The 18943-nt window shown below is 38.6% G+C and overlaps 1 protein-coding gene across 1 annotated transcript; it reads left to right on the forward strand.

Annotated features, from left to right (window-relative positions):
* The first annotated feature begins 14844 nt into the window (after window positions 1–14844).
* On the forward strand, window positions 14845–18251 carry LOC129520601 (olfactory receptor 11H1-like). Its single transcript, XM_055341705.1, has 3 exons — window positions 14845–15867; window positions 17260–17302; window positions 18241–18251. Exons 1-3 carry the CDS (start codon window positions 14845–14847, stop codon window positions 18249–18251), a joined length of 1077 nt encoding a protein of 358 aa, XP_055197680.1.
* Window positions 18252–18943: the final 692 nt, after the last annotated feature.

The following is an 18943-nucleotide window of genomic DNA, read 5'->3' on the forward strand; positions in this document are numbered from 1 at the left end:
TTGGCACATTTGTCTAAACCACAAACCAGCATTATTTATTTAGCCTTAATTCCGATTCCAGATGCAGTGCCTCTTTCAGAGAAGACATGCTTATCTTTTGCGCTCTTTCTGATATTACTTTAGCAGTTTAACTTGATATGAGAAGAGAAAGCAAGTGTTTCAATGCAAAGCCTGTTTCTTGAGAAAACCACACTATGGTGGTTTTGCTGACAAATCGAAATCTGGTGTTTGCCCCCAAAGTAGTTTTGAGGTAGTTTCTACCCATGTTCTAATGTACCCTGGCTGCCTCTGGGTTGAGGGATGGAATGTGTTACGCTCATGGTAGGTCAGGGGCATCCAGTTCCTCCAGAGAGGACAGAGTATTATGGATGCAGTATGTAGACAAGAGTTCTTCAGCTGCTGACCACTTAGTCAGCCTGCTTTTAAATTAAGATCTTTTAATCAGTTGCTTGAAGAATCCTCTTTCACTGAAGCTGAGGATGACTAAAGGACACATCTGAAATTCACAATCAAAAGAGAGCGAAGTAAAAACCCCTTAAACTGAATGTTGCTTAGCTCCCTGAATGTGTTATTAAATAAATGGATGATAATAGAAAATACTTAGCTTAGAATCTATGACTTGATTGAAACTATAATGTTATCATCATTTTCAAGATTAGTAGTCAAAGCTGCTGTAGATTGTTTTAAGCAAACAAATGTGGAAATGTCTTTAATAGAACATTTAATTATGTTGGAGTACAGGGCACTAGTGATATCTGGGAACATCAGTTTACATGAGCCAGGGTGCTATCAGGGCCTTCTTGTAGTGCTTCAGAATAGATGAACATAGCATGGTGTTGTGTGTTTTTTGGTTTGCATTGTCTCATTTAGCATAGATCCATATGTATTATCTTTTTTTCTAGTATGTTAATATATGCTATATCTGTGTTTGTAATAATGTGGTGCTTTGAGTTGACAGTTTCACTGAAGGGAGAAAAAAAACAATTTAATGAGGTACACCATAAAATTACAATGATTTGAGAAAAGAGGCAGAGGAGAAGGTGGTCTGAATGGCAATCTGAATTACAAAATATTTTAGATAAATATATTGTTTGCAGATAGAATATTTTAATTGAGGTGTAAATTATATTAATGAGGCAAGATGAATAAGAAGTGATATTCAGATAGGACTGTACTATGTTATTTATCACACACGGATCTTTTACCATAGGGTCCCTTGCTAGATCCAGAAATTGGAAATATGATAAAAGTCATTCACAGATTTTGAATCTTTGGCTTTTAAAAGGAGCCTATCTTGTATCCTTTCTATTTGTATATAAACACAAATTCACGAAGAAAAATCATACTCTTTGTACTCAGTAAATCATATCATCTGAAATATTAAAAATCCCAAATTTCTTGGTGCTTACATGAAAAAAAAAATACATGGAGACAAGTGAAAGTGAAAACACTGTGATCCAAAATCATTGAGACACAGAAAAAAACAATTCTAAGAGGGAATATATAGCAATATAGGCCTATATCAAGAAATAAGAAAACATTTAAACAATTTAACCTTGTACCTAAAGGAACTAGAAAAAAGAAGAACAAATCCCAATGTGAGCAGGAAAAGAGAAATAATAAAAAGAGCAGAAATAAATGAGGTATCAATTAAAAAAATAGAAAAAATCAATGAAACCAAGATCTGGTTTTTTGAAAAGATAAACAAACCTGAAAAACCCTTAGTGAGACCCATCAAAAAAAGAGAGAGGAGCCGAGCAAATGAAATCAGAAATAAGAGAGAAGTAACAACTAATACCACAGAAATACAAAAGGCTGTAAGAGAATACTATGAAAAATTATGTACCAAAAAACTGGACCATCTAGAAGAAATGGACAAATTCCTAGAAACATATGACCTCCCATAACTGAACTAGAAAGAAAGAAAATCTGAACAGACCGATTACAAGTAATAAAATTGGATTGGTAATCATAAAACTACCAAAAAATAAAAGTCCAAGACTAGACGCATTCACAAGTGAATTCAAACAGACATTTAAAGAAGAATTAATACCTATTCTCCTTAAACTATTTGAAAATAATATAAGAAAAAGGAAACCTTCTAAATACATTCTACAAGGCCACCGTTGGCCTGATACCAAAACCAAAGACATTAAAGAAAACAGAAAACTATAGGCTAGTATCTCTGATGAACAAAGATGCAAAAATCATAAACAAAATATTAACAAACTACATACAACAATAGATTAAAAACATCTTCCCCACAATCAGGGGAGTTTTATTCCTAGATGGAAGGATGGTTCAATATTCACAAATCAATCATCATACAGCACATTAACAAAATGAATGTTAAAAATCATATGATGATCTCAATAGATGCAGACCAAGCATTTGACAAGATTCAACATCCATTCGTGATAAAAAAAACTCTCAACAAAACAGAGTAGAGGTAACATATGTCAACATAATAAAAGCCATATATGAAAAACCCACAGCTAACATCATACTCAGTGGAAAAAAACAGAGCTTTCCCTCTAAGATCAGGAACAAGACAAGGATGTCCACTCTTACTCCTTTTATTCAACAAAGTACTGGAAGGCCTAGCCACAACAATCACATGAAAGAAAGAAAGAAAAATAGAGAGGAAAGGAAGGGAGGGAGAGAAGGAAGGAGGGAGGGAGGAAGAAACGGAGAAAGGAAGGAAGAGAGAAAGGGTATCCATACTGAAAAAGAAGTTAAACTGTCACTATTTGCAGATGACAATACTATACATAGAAAATCCTAAAGACTCCACCAAAAAAAAAAACTAGAAATAATAAACAAATTCAATAAAGTAGCAGGATATAAAATTTATATTCAGAAATTGATAGCATCTCTGTACAGTAACAATGCAGTCACAGAAAGGGAAACTTTAAAAATCACACCATTTATAACTGCACCAAAAAGAATAAAATACCTCAGAATAAACTTAACCAAAGAAGTGAAAGATCTGTACTCTGAAAACTACAAAACATTGATCAAAGAAATTCTAGACAACACAGACAAATGGAAAGATATTCCATGCTTATGGATTAGAAGAATTATCAAAATGGCCAATCTACACTTGATGGGGTGAGCACTGGGTGTTATACTATTAGGTGGCAAATCGAACTTCAATAAAAAAAAATATACAAAAAAAACACCCAAAAACAAACATTAAAAAATGACTAATCTACAGATTCAATGCAATCCCTATCAGAATGCTGAAAGAAGACCCTAAATAGCCAAAGCAATCTTGAGAAAGAACGAAGCTGGAGGTAATCACAATTCCAGATTTTAAGATATACTAGAAAGTGGTACTAATCAAAAAAACATAATATTGGCACAAAAATAGACACATAGATCAATAGAACAGTATAGAGAACCCAGAAATAAACTCACATTTACATTGTCAATTCATCTGTGACAAAGGAGGGAAGAATATACAATAAGGAAAAGGAAAAGGCAGTCTCCCTGATAAATGGTGTTGGGAAAACTGGACAGCTACATACAAAAGAGTGGAACTGGAATACTTTCTTACACCATACAGAAAAATAAACCCAAAATGAATTAAAGACTTATATGTGAAACCTGAAACTATGAAACCCCTAGAAGAGAATACAGGCAGTAATTTCTCGGAGATTAGCCAGGTCAGACTTAGGTCTCCTAAGCCAAGGGAAACAAAAGCAAAAATAAGCTATTGGGACTGTATCAAAATAAAAATCTTCTGCACAATGAAGAAAACCATCAGCAAAATAAAAAGACAACCTATTGAATGGAAGAGGATATTTGCAAATGATATATCAAATAAGGTGTTGATTTCCGATATATACAAAAATCATATATAACACATCAAAAAAATGAATCCAATTAACAAATAAGCAGAGGATCTGAATAGACATATTTCCAGAGAAGACATACAGATGGCCCACAGACATGTGAAAAGATGCTGCTCAACATCAGTAATTACCAGGACATGCAAATCAAAACCACAATGAGATATCACTCTACACCTGTTAGGATGGCTAAAATAAAAAAGATAAGAAGCGAGTGTTGGCAAGGATATGGAGAAAAAGCAACCCTTGGTTGTAATGTAAATTAGTACTGTGGAAAACAGTATGGAGTTTCCTCAAAAATTAAAAATAGAAATTTCACATGATCTAGTAATTCTGCTATTGGATATTTACCCAAGGGAAAAAAAGACTAACTTGAAAAGATATGTGCACTCCTATGCTAATTTTAGCATTATTTATAATAGCCAGGGCATAGATAGCACTATTCTACATTACATATATTTTTTTAAGATTTTATTTATTTATTCATGAAAGACACACACACACACACACAGAGAGAGGCAGAGACACAGGCAGAGGGAGAAGCAGGCTCCTGGTAGGGAGCCCAACATGGGACTCGATCCCAGGTCTCCAGGATCACGTCTTGGGCTGAAGGCGGCGCTAAACCACTGAGCCACCCGGGCTGCCCCTCTACATTACATCTTAACCCATCTCCTCAATGAGCTTGCTAAGATGTCTCTCACACTGAGTTTTAACCTCTATAGACTTCTCCCTTCCCCTAAATTTCTTTTGTGTCTGTAAATATAGTATGATGCTGTCATGCACCTTGGAGTTGCCTTTATTTAATTTGGTGTACCAGGTGTTGTTTTTACAAATAATAAAACTCATAATTTTAAAAATATTATTTATCCAACAAATATTTAATGCAATATATTATTATCCCCTTGATTAATTCAAAGTTGATTAATATCTATTCCCTGCTTTCAAAGAATTTACAATCTGGGAGGAGAGAACAGATAAGTACACAAGTAAGTATAACATAAAGCAGCTTGTGACAAATGTCTTAAGAAAGATACAAAGACAGTTAAATAAAAATTTGGAGATGGAAAAGTTGCTTTGGTTAAGTGAATAATAATACATTTGAGAAAATGTCATTTGAAATAGACTTTGAAGGGTAGACGGGTTTTTTTCAGGTGTAAATGGAGATAATGAGGATTCTAAATAGACAAAGAGACCACAAAGAAATGAATCTGGGAAATTGAAAGCTATCCAGAGAGTGAAATACTGTCCAATTTATCTATAAAAGGGAGTGAGGAAAGATAAAAAAAGAAAAGTAATCTGAAACCAATTTATGGAGAACTTGGAAATTTCTGAATAATAAAACCATTAATGTTTTTTGAGAAAACATGTAATAAGATGAAGGCTATCTTTTAGGAGTTTCTAATGCCTGAAGCAATGGAAATCAGAGGTGATAAAGTTCTAAATACTATTTTTCCTCCCTACTCTTTCAGCATGAGAAGTTTGCTTGCAGATATTCCTCAAGCAGTCTGTGCTCCACATACCTGTGTTCCTGTGGCACAGTCTTGATGTTCTCGATCATTTCACACTATGTGGTATGAGCACTCAGTCTCACTTAGGGGTTTTATTCATACTACGTAAATTAAAGTAAAAATGGGACATGAATCAGTGAAACCAAACACTTGTGTCATATTAATTGGGGAGCCATGTGTTCCTCTGTAGTATTTAACTCAACCTAAATACTGACACTTCTTGCTCTTTCTCTCATATCTGAAGAATTATGCCATGCTGGCCTTCTAAAATGTACTTCTGACTTCCACAAATTTTTATTGTCAATATCCGACAGTGTTCTGTATTCATTTAGGCTCACTGTAGTTCCCTTCTGTATCTTCCAATATAGGTACAGACATCAGAGGTGTTGGTGAGGATTCAGAGAAGGGGAAACCCCAATACACTGCTGGCGGGAATGCAAGCTGGTGCAGCCAGTCTGAAGAACAGTGTGGAGGGTCCTCACAAAGTTAAAAATAGAGCTTCCCTATGACTCAGCAATTGCACTACTGGGTATTTACCTAAAGAATACAAAAATACAGATTTGAAGGGGTACGTGTACTGCAAGGTTTATAGCAGCAGCATCAAGGAGAGCCAAACTATGGGGAGAGTCCAAATATCCATCAACTAGAAGGAGCCTCGGTGTTCATCAACAGATGAATGGATAAAGAAGCTGTGGTCTATATACAATGGAATATTCCTCATCCATTAGAAATGACAAATACCCACCATTTGCTTCGACGTGGATGGACCTGGAGGGTATGATGCTGAGTGAAATAAGTCAATTGGAGAAGGACAAACATTATATGGTCTCATTCATTTGGGGAACATAAAAAATAGTGAAAGGTAATAAAGGGGAAAGGAGAAAAAATGAGTGGGAAATATGAGAAAGGGAGACAGAACATGAGAGACTCTTCACTCTAGGAAATGAACTAGGGGGGATAGAAGGGGATGTGGGCAGGGGGTGGGGGTGACTGGGTGACCGGCAGTGAGGGAGGCACTTGATGAGATGAGCACGGGGTGTTATGCTATATGTTGGCAAATTGAACACCAGTAAAAATAAATTTATAAAAAAAACAAATATCCATCAACTGATGAATGGATAAAGATGTTGTTTACACACACACACACACACACACACACACACACACACACACACACATTGGAAGACTCCTTGGCCACCAAAAGGAATGAATCTTGCCATTTGAAATGACACGGTTGGAGCTAAAGGTATACTATGTGTATTGTGCTAAATGAAATAGAGAAAGATAAGTATCACATGATCCCACTTATATGTGGAATTTAAGAAACAAAATAGATTAACATACGGGAAGGGGGCCTGCCCCCCAACTTACCTAGATAACTGTCAAATCATCCTGAAACCTACGAAGTCGACCTGAGATCTCAAGGGAGAGCAGCGGGAGCACCAAAGGACAAGGGTCTGCACTTCCAGCAGGTAGGAAGGAGGAAAAATGAAACAGACCCGCGCGGGGAGGGGCCCAGGGGCAGGGCTGGGGGCAGGCACAGGAGAGCGCCCGGAGGGGCGGGGATGTAGAAGTCCGCCGGGACCCTCTCGGAGGGAAGGCGCTCCCGGGACCCACAGGAGCGGGGGGTGGGCAGCAGGGCCTCCAGGGTCGTGGGGTCACGGACCTGGAGGGGCCCAGGGAGAGCACACCCACCCGGGGAGCTCGGGAAAGGGCTGCAGCGCCCTGCTCCTTGGGGAGCCGCACCCGGGGGACCCCAGGGGAAGGGAAGAGGACAGGATGGTGGAGATGCTCCTGCCCCAGGGGATCCTAGAGGGAGGGGGAAGTCCAGGATTATGGGGATGCTGCTGCCCTGGGGGACCCCAGGGGAAGGGGGAGAACACAGGACGGTGGGGAGACTCCTGCCCCCAGTGACCCCGAGCTGTGCAGGTCAGCACCCCGCCCCGGGAGCACCTAGGCCAGTGTGGACTGGGAGCTGCGGGTGATACTGGGGGAGTGACTCCAGGGCTGGAGAGCTGGCCGCCGCCAGTGATGTTGTCCCTCCTGGTGTCACCTTGTGCCTGGGACAGAGCAAGGCTGCCAGGGAGCAGGGCCTCAGGGGGAAAAGAGCTCCCACTGAGCCCTGCACCTGGCGGTGGTGGGGGGCATCTCCAGAATCAGCACAGCAGCCCCTCCCCCAGAAGACCAGCTGGAAGGACAGGGGAAGAGCAAGTCCTTGACCCAACAGCACTGAAAAGCGCCAGGGGAAGTTGAGGGATTTACAGTATAAAGAACCAGAGGGTACCCCTCCTTGTTTTTCTTTGTTTGTTTATTTGTGTTTCTTTTTTTTTCTTCCTTTTTCCAGTACAACTCATTTTTAGCCACTCTGCACTGAGCAAAATGACTAGAAAGTAGAACTCACCAAAAAATAAAGAACCAGAAATCATACTCTGTGCCACAGAGTTACAGAATTGGGATTACAATTCGATGTCAGAAAGCCAATTCAGAAGCAAAATCATAAAGCTACTGGTGGCTCTGGAAAAAAGCATAAAGGATTCAAGAGACTTCATGCTGCAACATTTAGACCTAATCAGACTGAAATTAAAATTCAATTAAATGAGATGCAATCCAAACAGGAGCCCCTAACGATGAGGGTTAATGAGGTAGAAGAACAAGTGAGTGCCATAGAAGACAAGTCGATGGCAAGGAAGGAAGCTGAGGAAAAAAGAGAGAAACCATTAAAAGAACATGAGGAAAAGATAAGGGAAATAAATGACAGCCTCAGAAGGAAAAATCTACGTTTAATTGGGGTTCCAGAGGGCGCCGAGATGGACAGAGGACCAGAAAGTGTATTTGAACAAATCATAGCTGGGGATTTCCCTAATTTGGGGAGAGAAACAGGCATTCAGATCCAGGAGATAGAGAGATTGCCCCTAAAATCAATAAAAACTGCTCAACACCTCGACATTTAATAGTGAAACTTGCAAATTCCAAAGATAAAGGGAAAATCCTTAAAGCAGGGAGAGACAAGAGATCCCTAACTTATATGGGGAGAAATATTAGATAAAGAGAAGACCACTCCACAGAGACCTGGCAGGCCAGAAGGGGCTGCAGGATATATTCAGGGTCCTAAATGAGAAGAACATGCAGCAAAGCATACTCTGTCCAGCAAGGCTCTCATTCAGAGTAGAAGGAGAGATAAAGGGCTTTCAAGATAGGCAAAAACTGAAAGCATATGTCACCACCAAACCAACTCTGCAAGAAATATTAAGGGGGACTCTGTAAAAGAAAGAGGAAGCCCAAAGAAATAATCCACAAACACAGGGACTGAATAGGTATTACAATGACATTAAATTCATATCTTTCAATAGTAACTCTGAACGTGAATAGGCTTAATGATTTCATCAAAAGATGCAGGGTTTCAGACTGGATAAAAAAGCAAGACCCATCTATTTGCTGTCTACAAGAACTCATTAGACCTAAAGACACCTAGAGCCTGAAAATAAAAGATTGGAGAGCCATTTACCATTCAAATGGTCCTCAAAAGAAAGCAGGGGTAGCCATCCTCATATCAGATAAATTAAAGTTTATCCCAAAGACTGTAGTAAGAGATGAAGAGGGACACTATATCATACTTAAAGGGTCTATGCAACAAGAGGACCTAACAATCATGAATATTTATGCCCCTAATGTGAGAGCTGCCAAGTATATCAATCAATTAATAACCAAAATAAAGACATATTTAAAGAATAATACATTAATATTGGGATACTTCAACATGATGATTTCTGTCAATGACAGATCTAAGCACAACATCTCCAAAGAAACAGGAGCTTTAAATGATACCCTGGACCAGATGGATTTCGCAGATATTTACAGAACTTTACATCCAAATGCAACTGAATACACATTCTTCTCAAGTGCACATGGAACTTTCTCCAGAATAGACCACATACTAGGTCACAAATCAGGTCTCAACTCATAGCAAAAGATTGGGATTGTCCCCTGCATATTTTCAGACCATAATCCTTTGAAAACTAGAACTCAATCACAACAAGACATTTGGAAGAAACCCAAATACGTGGAGGTTAAAGAGCATCCTGCTAAAAGATGAAAGGGTCAACCAGGAAATTAGAGAAGAATGAAAAGATTCATGGAAACTAATAAGAATGAAGATACAACCATTCAAAATCTTTGGGATACAGCAAAAGCAGTCCTGAGAGGGAAATACATTGCAATTCAAGCATCCCTCAAAAAACTGGAAAGAATCAAATACACAAGCTAACCTTGCACCTAAAGGAACTGGAGAAAGACCAGAAAATAAGACCTACACCCAGCAGAAGAAGAGAGTTAATAAAGATTTGAGCAGAACTCAGTGAGATATAGAGCAGAAGAACTGTAGAACAGATCAACAAAACCAGGAGTTGGTTCTTTGAAAGAATTAATAAGATAGATAAAGCATAGCCAGCCTTTAAAAACAAAAGAGAAAAGACTCAAATTAATAAAATCACAACTGAAAAAAGTGAGATCACAACCAATACCAAGGAAATACAAATGATTTTAAAAACATATTATGAGCAGCTACATGCCAATAAATTAGGCAATCTAGAAGAAATGGATGCATTTCTTCAAGACACAAACTACTAAAACTGCAACAGGAAGAATTAGAAAACCTGAACAGACCAACAACCAGGGAGGAAATTGAAGCAGTCATCAAAAACCTCCCAAGACACAAAAGTCCAGGGCCAGATGGCTTCCCAGGGGAATTCTATCAAACGTTTAAAGAAGAAGCAATACCTGTTCTACTAAAGCTATTTGGAAAGATAGAAAGAGATGGAATACTTCCAAACTCGTTCTATGAGGCCAGCATCACCTTACTTCCAAAACCAGACAAAGACCGCACCAAAAAGGAGAATTATAGACCAATATCCCTGATGAACATGGATGCAATAATTCTCAAGAAGATACTAGCCAATAGGATCCAACAATACATTAAGAAGATTATTCACCATGACCAAGTGGCATTTATCCCTGGGATGCAAGGCTGGTTCAACACTCGTAAAGCAATGAATATGATGGATCATATCAACAAGAGAAAAAACAAGAACCATAGGATCCTCTCAATTCATGCAGAGAAAGCATTTGACAAAATACAGCCTCCATTCCTGATCAAAACTCTTCAGAGTGTAGGGATAAAGGGAACATTCCTCAGCATCTTAAAAGCCATCTATGAAAAGCCCACAGCAAATATCATTCTCAATGGGGAAACACTGGGCACTGTTCCCCTAAGATCAGGAATATGACAGGGATGTCCACTCACACCACTGTTATTGAACATAATACTAGAAGGCCTAGCCTCAACAATCAGACAACAAAACTAAATAAAAGGCATTTGATTTGGCAAAGAAGTCAAACTCTCCCTCCTTGCAGATGATATGATACTGTACATAAAAAACCCAAAAGACTCCACCCCAAGGTTGCTAGAACTCATACAGCAATTCAGCAGTGTGGCAAGATACAAACTCAATGCCCAGAAGTCAGTGGCATTTCTATACACTAACAATAAAACTGAAGCAAGAGAAATTAAGGAGTCAATCCCATTTATAACTGCACCCATAAGCATAAGATAAGATATCAAGGAATAAACCTAAGCAAAGATTTAAAAGATCTATACCCTAAAAACTACAGAACAGTTCTGAAAGAAATTAGGAAGACACAATGAGATGGAAAAATAATCCATGCTCGGGGATTGAAAGAATTAATATGTGAAAATCAATGCTACCCAGGGCAATTTACACATTTAATGCAATCCCTATCAAAATACCATGGACTTTCTTCAGAGAGTTGGAATAAATTATATTAAGATTTGTGTGGAATCAGAAAAGACCCCGAATAGCCAGGAGAATATTGAAAAAGAAAACCAGAGCCAGGGGCATCACAATGCCAGATTTCAGGTTGTACTACAAAGCTGTGGTCATCAAGACACTGTGGTTCTGGCACAAAAACAGACACAGAGATCAATGGAACAGAATAGAGAATCCAGAAGTGGACCCTCAACTCATGGTCTACTAATACTCGACAAAGCAGGAGAGACTATCCACTGGAAAAACGACCGTCTCTTCAATAAATGGTGCTGGGAACATTGGACAGCTACATGCAGAAGAATGAAACTAGACCATTCTCTTACACCAGACACCAAGGTAAACTCAAAATGTATGAAAGATCTAAATGTGAGACAAGAATCCATCAAAATCCTAGAGGAGAGCACAGGGAACTCCCTTTTTGAACTTGGCCACAGGAACTTCTTGCAAGATACATCCATGAAGGCAAGGGAAACAAAAGAAAAATGAACTATTGGGACTTTCTCAGGATAAAAAGCTTCTGCACAGCAAAAGAGACAGTCAATAAAACTAAGAGACAGCCTACAAATGGGAGAAGAGATTTGCAAATGACATATCAGATAAAGGGCTAGTATCCAAGATCTATAAAGAACTTATTAAACTCAAAAGCAAAGAAACAAACAATCCAATCATGAAATGGGCAAAAGACATGAACAGAAATCTCACCGAGGAAAACATAGACATGACCAACAAGCACATAAGAAAATGCTCCGCATCACTGGCCATCAGGGAAATACAAATCAAAACCACCATGAGATCCCACCTCACACCAGTGAGAATGGGGAAAATGAACAAGATAGGAAACCACAAATGTTGGAGAGGATGTGGAGAGATGGGAACCCTCTTACACTGTTGGTGGGAATGTGACCTGGTGCAGTCACTCTGGAAAACTGTGTGGAGGTCCCCCTCAAAGAGTTAAAAATAGATCTGCCCTACGTCCCAGCAATTGCACTGCTGAGGATTTACCCCAAAGATACAGACGCAGTGAGACGCCGGGACACCTGCACCCCGATGTTCACAGCAGCAATGTCCACAACAGCCAACCTGTGGAAGGAGCCTCGGTGTCCACAGACAGATGATGGATAGAAAAGCTGTGGTCTGTGTATACACTGGGATATTCCTCAGCCATTAGAAACTACAAATACCCACCATTTGCTTCGACGTGGACAGAACTGGAGGGTATTATGCTGAGTGAAATAAGTCAGTCGGAGAAGGACAAACATTATGTGGTCTCATTAATTCGGGGAATATAAAAAATAGTGACAGGGAATAAAGGGGAAAGGAGAAAAAATGAGTGGGAAATATCAGAAAGGGAGACAGACCATGGGAGACTCCTAACTCTGGAAAATGAACTAGGGGTGGTAGAAAGGGAGGTGGGCAGGGGGTGGGGGTGACTGGGTGACAGGGGGGGCACTGGATGGGATGAGCACTGGGTGTTATGCTGTATGTTGGCAAATTGAACCCCAATAAAAATATATATACAAAAATAAATAAATAAAATTAAATAAGTTAAAAAAAAAGAAAAAACTGAGGGTTGATGGAGGAAGGTAGGTAGGGAATGAGCTAGATGGGTGATGGTATTAAGGAGGGCACTTAATAGTTATGATGAGCACTGAGTGTTGTGTGTGATGAACCACTGAATTCTACTCCAGAAACCACTATTGTAGTATATGTTAACTACCTATAAATTTAATTTTAAAATTAAAAATAGAAGTGTTCCTGAACTCCATATCAAGAGTGACACATTGTGATTTATTGTTCCTCAAATTGTGACCTCTGGAAGCTTTTTGGAATCCATATCCCAGGCAAGCAAATTTTTAAAACATTGGTGAAGTTGTCACCCTGTACTAATTCCTCAGAGAACATGCAACCATCAACTTTTTAAAGATCCATTGGCTTGGAGGAGAACTTTTCTAATGCTATAGAGGCAAAGTCCCAGGAGAACATTTGGTAAAGAAGATGCATTCTTAATTATTGTGAAGTAATAATACTCTTTATCCAGCTGGGTAGAGAAATATATGGTTCATGAAATGGAGATTGGTAGACATCAAAACGATGATACCTTTACCTATGAGCACTGCAGAAGGTCATAACATCTCTGTGTCAATGCCTTTCATTCCAGAATTTCTTTTTTGTTTGTTTGTTTTTGTTTTTTCTTTTCTTTTGTTTTGTTTTGATTCCAGAATTTCTTCATGCTGACTTATTAATGCTCCTGGCTTGGGACATTTAAAAAATAGGACATACTACTAAAAGAAGCACAAAGACAACTTCCACCAAATCAGTCTTAAAGACTCTTCCAAGCACTGGGGTGAACAATAGGTTGGAAGTAAAATTGCTTTTGAAAATTTTGTGTTTGTTCCCCAAATGTAAGCCCTCACAATTTTCAGAATTCACATCCCTGCATCTTGTCCCAAAATGGCAAAAATATTCAGGGAACTCAGATCCCTGGCACCTTTTCCATGAGAATGTGGGATGAAGTACATTTACTTATAACACTTTAAAAAAGTATTTGACTTCTTTCTTCTGCTGCAATTTTTTTAAAATTTTTAAAAGATTTTATTTATTTATTCATGAGAGACACAGAGAGAGGCAGAGACACAGGCAGGGGGAGAAGCAGGCTCCATGCAGGGAGCCTGATGTGGGACTAGATCCTGTGACTCCAGGATCATGCCCTGGGCTGAAGGCAGGCGCTAAACCGCTGAGCCACCCAGGGATCCCATTGCAAATTTTTAATTTAAAACAATATATAATTTAAACAAGCATATAAAAAATCATTGCCAAATTTTATGGGGGAAAATAGCTTCAAAAAATAAAAGTCCCATACCTAGCTATTACTTTGCAAACTTTTACAGGTGAAAGATTAGGTGGAAACTTAGTCACTGCTTCCAACAGAAGACACTGCAACAGTGAAATATTAAAAATCAGCACTGGTAAGTAACATTATGGTATCATATTTTTATGATGCTTAAGCTAACAGCAACAGGAATAGAAATGAGAGATATTGGCTTTAAATTACTGCTAACTTGCTCTACAATATTGTCCATTTATTTTTCATACATAACTGATATGTTAAGCAATATATTTAACTGATATATAAGAGTAGAATTAAAGCCTTCTTTTCTGTATCTATTGCCCTACAATGGGTTTAGGATAAGAAACTAGTACATGTACTAAGTGTTAACTTTGTGTTATGTGCTATCCAGAAACTCTCATACCTCATCCCTGCTCAAAAAAAAAAACAAACTTTACAAAATGAGTTTAACATGGGGCACCTGGGCGCCTCGGGCAGTTCAGCATCTGACTTGATTTCAGCCTAGGTCATGATCTCAGGGCTGTCAGATCGAGCCCTGCCTCAGGTTGTGTGCTGGGTGTGGAGTCTGCTTGAGATTCTCTCTCTTCCTCTCCCTCTGCCCTCCCCCACACCATTCCTCCCCCACATTCCTCTAGAGAGAGAGAGAGAGTTTAACTCCCCTAGTTCTGTCATGGGAGCATTAATGAAGAAGAGATCAGAAGCAGGCCCGCTACTACTCTGCCCAAAACTCAGAGCACATAACCAAGAACAAGTAGACTTGTTCTCTTCCTAACCCATGATTCTCTTGAAAAATGACGCCATGCTCATTGTCTTCTCTTCGTTCTGAAAAAGGAGCACATTTGAAACTAGTCCTGATAACAGTATGTCTCTTGCCCTTGCAGATGACTGACCCAGTGAATGTCTCTGAGCCATATTCCAGCTTCGCTTCTGTAAGAGAATTTATACTCCTAGGTTTCTCTTGTGAGTGGAAGATTCAGATCCTTCTCTTCTCACTCTTCACTACAACATATACTTTGACGGTAACAGGGAATGGGGCCATTGTTTGTGCTATTTGGTGTGAAGGGAGACTCCATAGCCCCATGTACATGTTCCTGGGTAATTTCTCCTTTCTAGAGATCTGGTATGTCTCTTCTACAGTCCCCAATATGTTGGCCAATTTCCTCTCAGAAAAAAAGACCATCTCCTTTACTGGATGTTTCGTCCAATTTTATTTCTTTTTCTCTTTGGGAACTTCTGAATGTTTGCTCTTGGCCATCATGGCCTTTGATCGGTACCTTGCTATCTGCCGTCCCTTGCACTACCCTAATATCATGACTAGGCATTTATCTACCAAACTGGTCATTATCTGCTGGGTTTGTGGTTTTCTGTTGTTCCTGATCCCCATTGCATTCATCTCTCAGATGCCCTTCTGTGGTCCAAACATTATTGACCATGTTGTGTGTGACCCAGGGCCACTGTTTGCATTGGCATGTGCATCTGCCCCAACAATCCAACAGCTTTGCTATAGTCTAAGCTCATTAGTTATCTTTGGTAACTTCCTTTTCATCCTTGGGTCCTATACACTTGTCCTGTTAGCTGTGTTGCGCATGCCTTCAGCCCCCGGGAGACATAAGGCCTTCTCTACCTGTGGTTCTCATTTGGCTGTGGTATCACTATTCTATGGCTCTCTGATGGTCATGTATGTGAGCCCAGGACTTGGGCATTCTGCAGGTATACAGAAAGTTGCAACTTTGTTCTATGCTATGGTAACTCCACTCTTCAACCCGCTCATCTATAGCCTCCGGAATAAGGAGATAAAGGCAGCCCTGAGGAAAGTTCTGGGGCGTTGCTACATAACTCAAGATGTACTATGTGATTGCTCCAGGTCAGTATAGTCTCACAGAAAGCAATCAGGATTATGCAGTTATACAAATCTTCCAATATAAGTCTAGTGATATTAACTATCAGTTTATGAAGTTAAACATCTATGGGGCCACCATAATCGTAAAATGGCCAGATTATATAACTAAATGGAAGTACTGGGTTCTTGTTTGACACTCAGAGTGTACATGAACTAAGAATATACACATCTGGGTGTTTTCTGGATAGTTTACATGATTCTTCTGTGATAAAACTTTTTGTGTTCTACTTGATAATTTAACAGTTCTGGGATCAGTTAAATCATGTCATTTTGTTGTTTAGTTGTTTCATTGTAAATAAATGAAAAAATTTTTTCTGTTTGTGGTTCTTTTTTTATATATGTATATTTTTATTGGAGTTCGATTTGCCAACATATAACACCCAGTGCTCATCCCATCAAGTGCCCCCCTCAGTGCCCATCACCCAGTCACCCCATCCCCCCGCCCACCTCCCCTTCCACCACCCCTTGTTCATTTCCCAGAGTTAGGAGTCTTCCATGTACTGTCGCCCTCTCTGATTTTTCCCACTTGTTTTCTCTCCTTTCCCCTATAATCCCTTTTACTATTTTTTATATTCATGAGTGAAACCATGTAATGATTGTCCTTCTCCAAATGACTGACTTCACTCAGCATCGTACCCTCCAGGTCCATCCACGTCGAAGCAAATGGTGGGTATTTGTCGTTTCTAATGGCTGAGGAATATTCCATTGTATACATAGACCACAGCTTCTCTATCCATCATCTTTTGATGGACATCGAGGCTCCTTCCACAGTGTGGCTATTGTGGACATTGCTGCTGTGAACATTGGGGTGCAGGTGTCCCGACATTTCACTGCGTCTGTATCTTTGGGGTCAATCCCCAGCAGTGCAATTGCTGGGTCATAGGGCAGGTCTATTTTTAACTCTTTGAGGAATCTCCACACAGTTTTCCAGAGTGGCTGCACCAGTTCACATTCCCACCAACAGTGCAAGAGGGTCCCCCTTTCTCCACATCCTCTCCAACATTTGCTGTTTCCTGTCTTGTTAATTTTCCTCATTCTCACTGGTGTGAGGTGGGATCTCATTGTGGTTTTGATTTGTATTTCCCTGATGGCCAGTGATGCAGAGCATTTTCTCATGTGCTTGTTGGCCATGTTTAGGTCTTCTTTGTTTGTGGTTCTTTCCTTATTTGACTGTATTATTTTGGTTATCTGGTCACCTCAGATAAATAAACCCTTAAAATGATTATCCAAAATTTCTATGGGACTATAATGTTATGCTGGCCTAATGACATTCAGACATATGTTGTTTGTTTTTCTTAAGGGGCAGATTCTAATTCTAACAACAATCAATCAAAACATTCAGAAATACGGTATTCTGGGTGTTAATATTTTTACAAAGGATCACCAAAACTTTAATTGGTCAATTAATTGGGTTTTAGATAATAGAATGTTTCCTTCTAAAAATGGAGGGACATGATCTACTTCGAAATAAATTACTTAAGTTCAAAAAAAAATAAGTGCCAATTAATTGTTATTTGTTGCTGCAACAGTATTAAAATAACAGTAAGGAAAATTTTTAAGGAAGAAAAGCATCCAGAATTAAATCACTTTACAGTGATACAATCAATACACTTTACATTTTCATTTATATGTGTGCTTTATTTAATATAACATCAAACTTGTTCCTGTATTATACCAAGTTTTTATAATTATTGCTTTGGGGAACTTTAATATTCCATTCAACTAAATGTATGGATTGTACATTTTTATGTGGTGAGATCAATATTTTCCTAAAAGGAGGACTGTCCTTCCACATAGCTTGAAACTGATTTTTGCAGGATGTAGTAAAGGAAATTTCCACAAGGGGAATTGGGAGAAAAATGAATGCCACCACTACACAATAATGACCACTTAGAATTATTATTCAGGGATTCAGATCCTCCTTCCATCCATCACCAATCCTTTTGTTATATAGTACAGTTATTTCCATTCTTTTATTGTAAAAATTCATATCTCAATTAAATCTTCATAAAGATTTGTCATGATGATGTTTTGCAAAATGTATTAGGACTCATCATCTAATCTAAAACTGCCCCTGGAAAATCCAGGATATAAGACTACTATATGCATGTATCAATTTTTCCTTCTGGGGTTTTTATCTTAGAACAGTTTTCTGGGAGAGAAATTGATTACTCAGTTCAAAAGATAAGATTGCATTTGTGATTTTTGAAATGGACACATTCTAATTCATATCATGCTTGACTTGAATGAAATGCTTTTTTAATTTTTTTGCCCATTTTTGGACTAGCAATTGCATAAATTTGATTATGAAGATATTAAAATGTTTTTTTTCATCATACCAATCATGCAGTTTTCTTATGTATTTTCTTAATCCTTGCTTGCTTGTTTTTAAATCTATAAACCAGAGCTAATGATAATGCTTTCCTCACAGAATGGCTGTGATGAATAAATGAGGTTAATCAGAATAGAATTTTATACATAGTATGTATGCAATTGATGTCAGTTAATACTAATACTTTTTACTTGGAAAGTTCTTTATCATTTACAAAACACTTTGACATACTCTCTCAATTCATCCTCACAAATTCTGTGACAGAGTTAGGGTAGACATTCTCATACTTTTTGCAGAGATGAGATTCAAAGAAACCAAGCATGTTGTTTAAGGCTACATGCGTAAGTGAAGGAACTAGTTCCGCTGACTTCAGTATCAGTAAGAATTTCGCTGTGCCAGCACCTTCTCTCCTAGAAACTATGGCCATGTTCTATGTAGCTACCTTACAAACTGCATGGTATTGCAGGTCAAAAGCCTGGATTTATCTAATAAATGAATGCTGTAGAGGAGGCATGCATTTGGAGAGATATACTTATAGGAAATTCTTTATGATTAAGACAATAACTACGCAAATTATATATGATTTATGTAACAAATATTTGGATAACTATTTGAAACTCAAGGTCTATCCAGGAACCCAGAATTGTAAATATTAGAC

Source organism: Nyctereutes procyonoides, unplaced genomic scaffold, assembly GCF_905146905.1.
Source record: "Nyctereutes procyonoides isolate TBG_1078 unplaced genomic scaffold, NYPRO_anot_genome, whole genome shotgun sequence".
Classification (NCBI taxonomy): domain Eukaryota; kingdom Metazoa; phylum Chordata; class Mammalia; order Carnivora; family Canidae; genus Nyctereutes; species Nyctereutes procyonoides.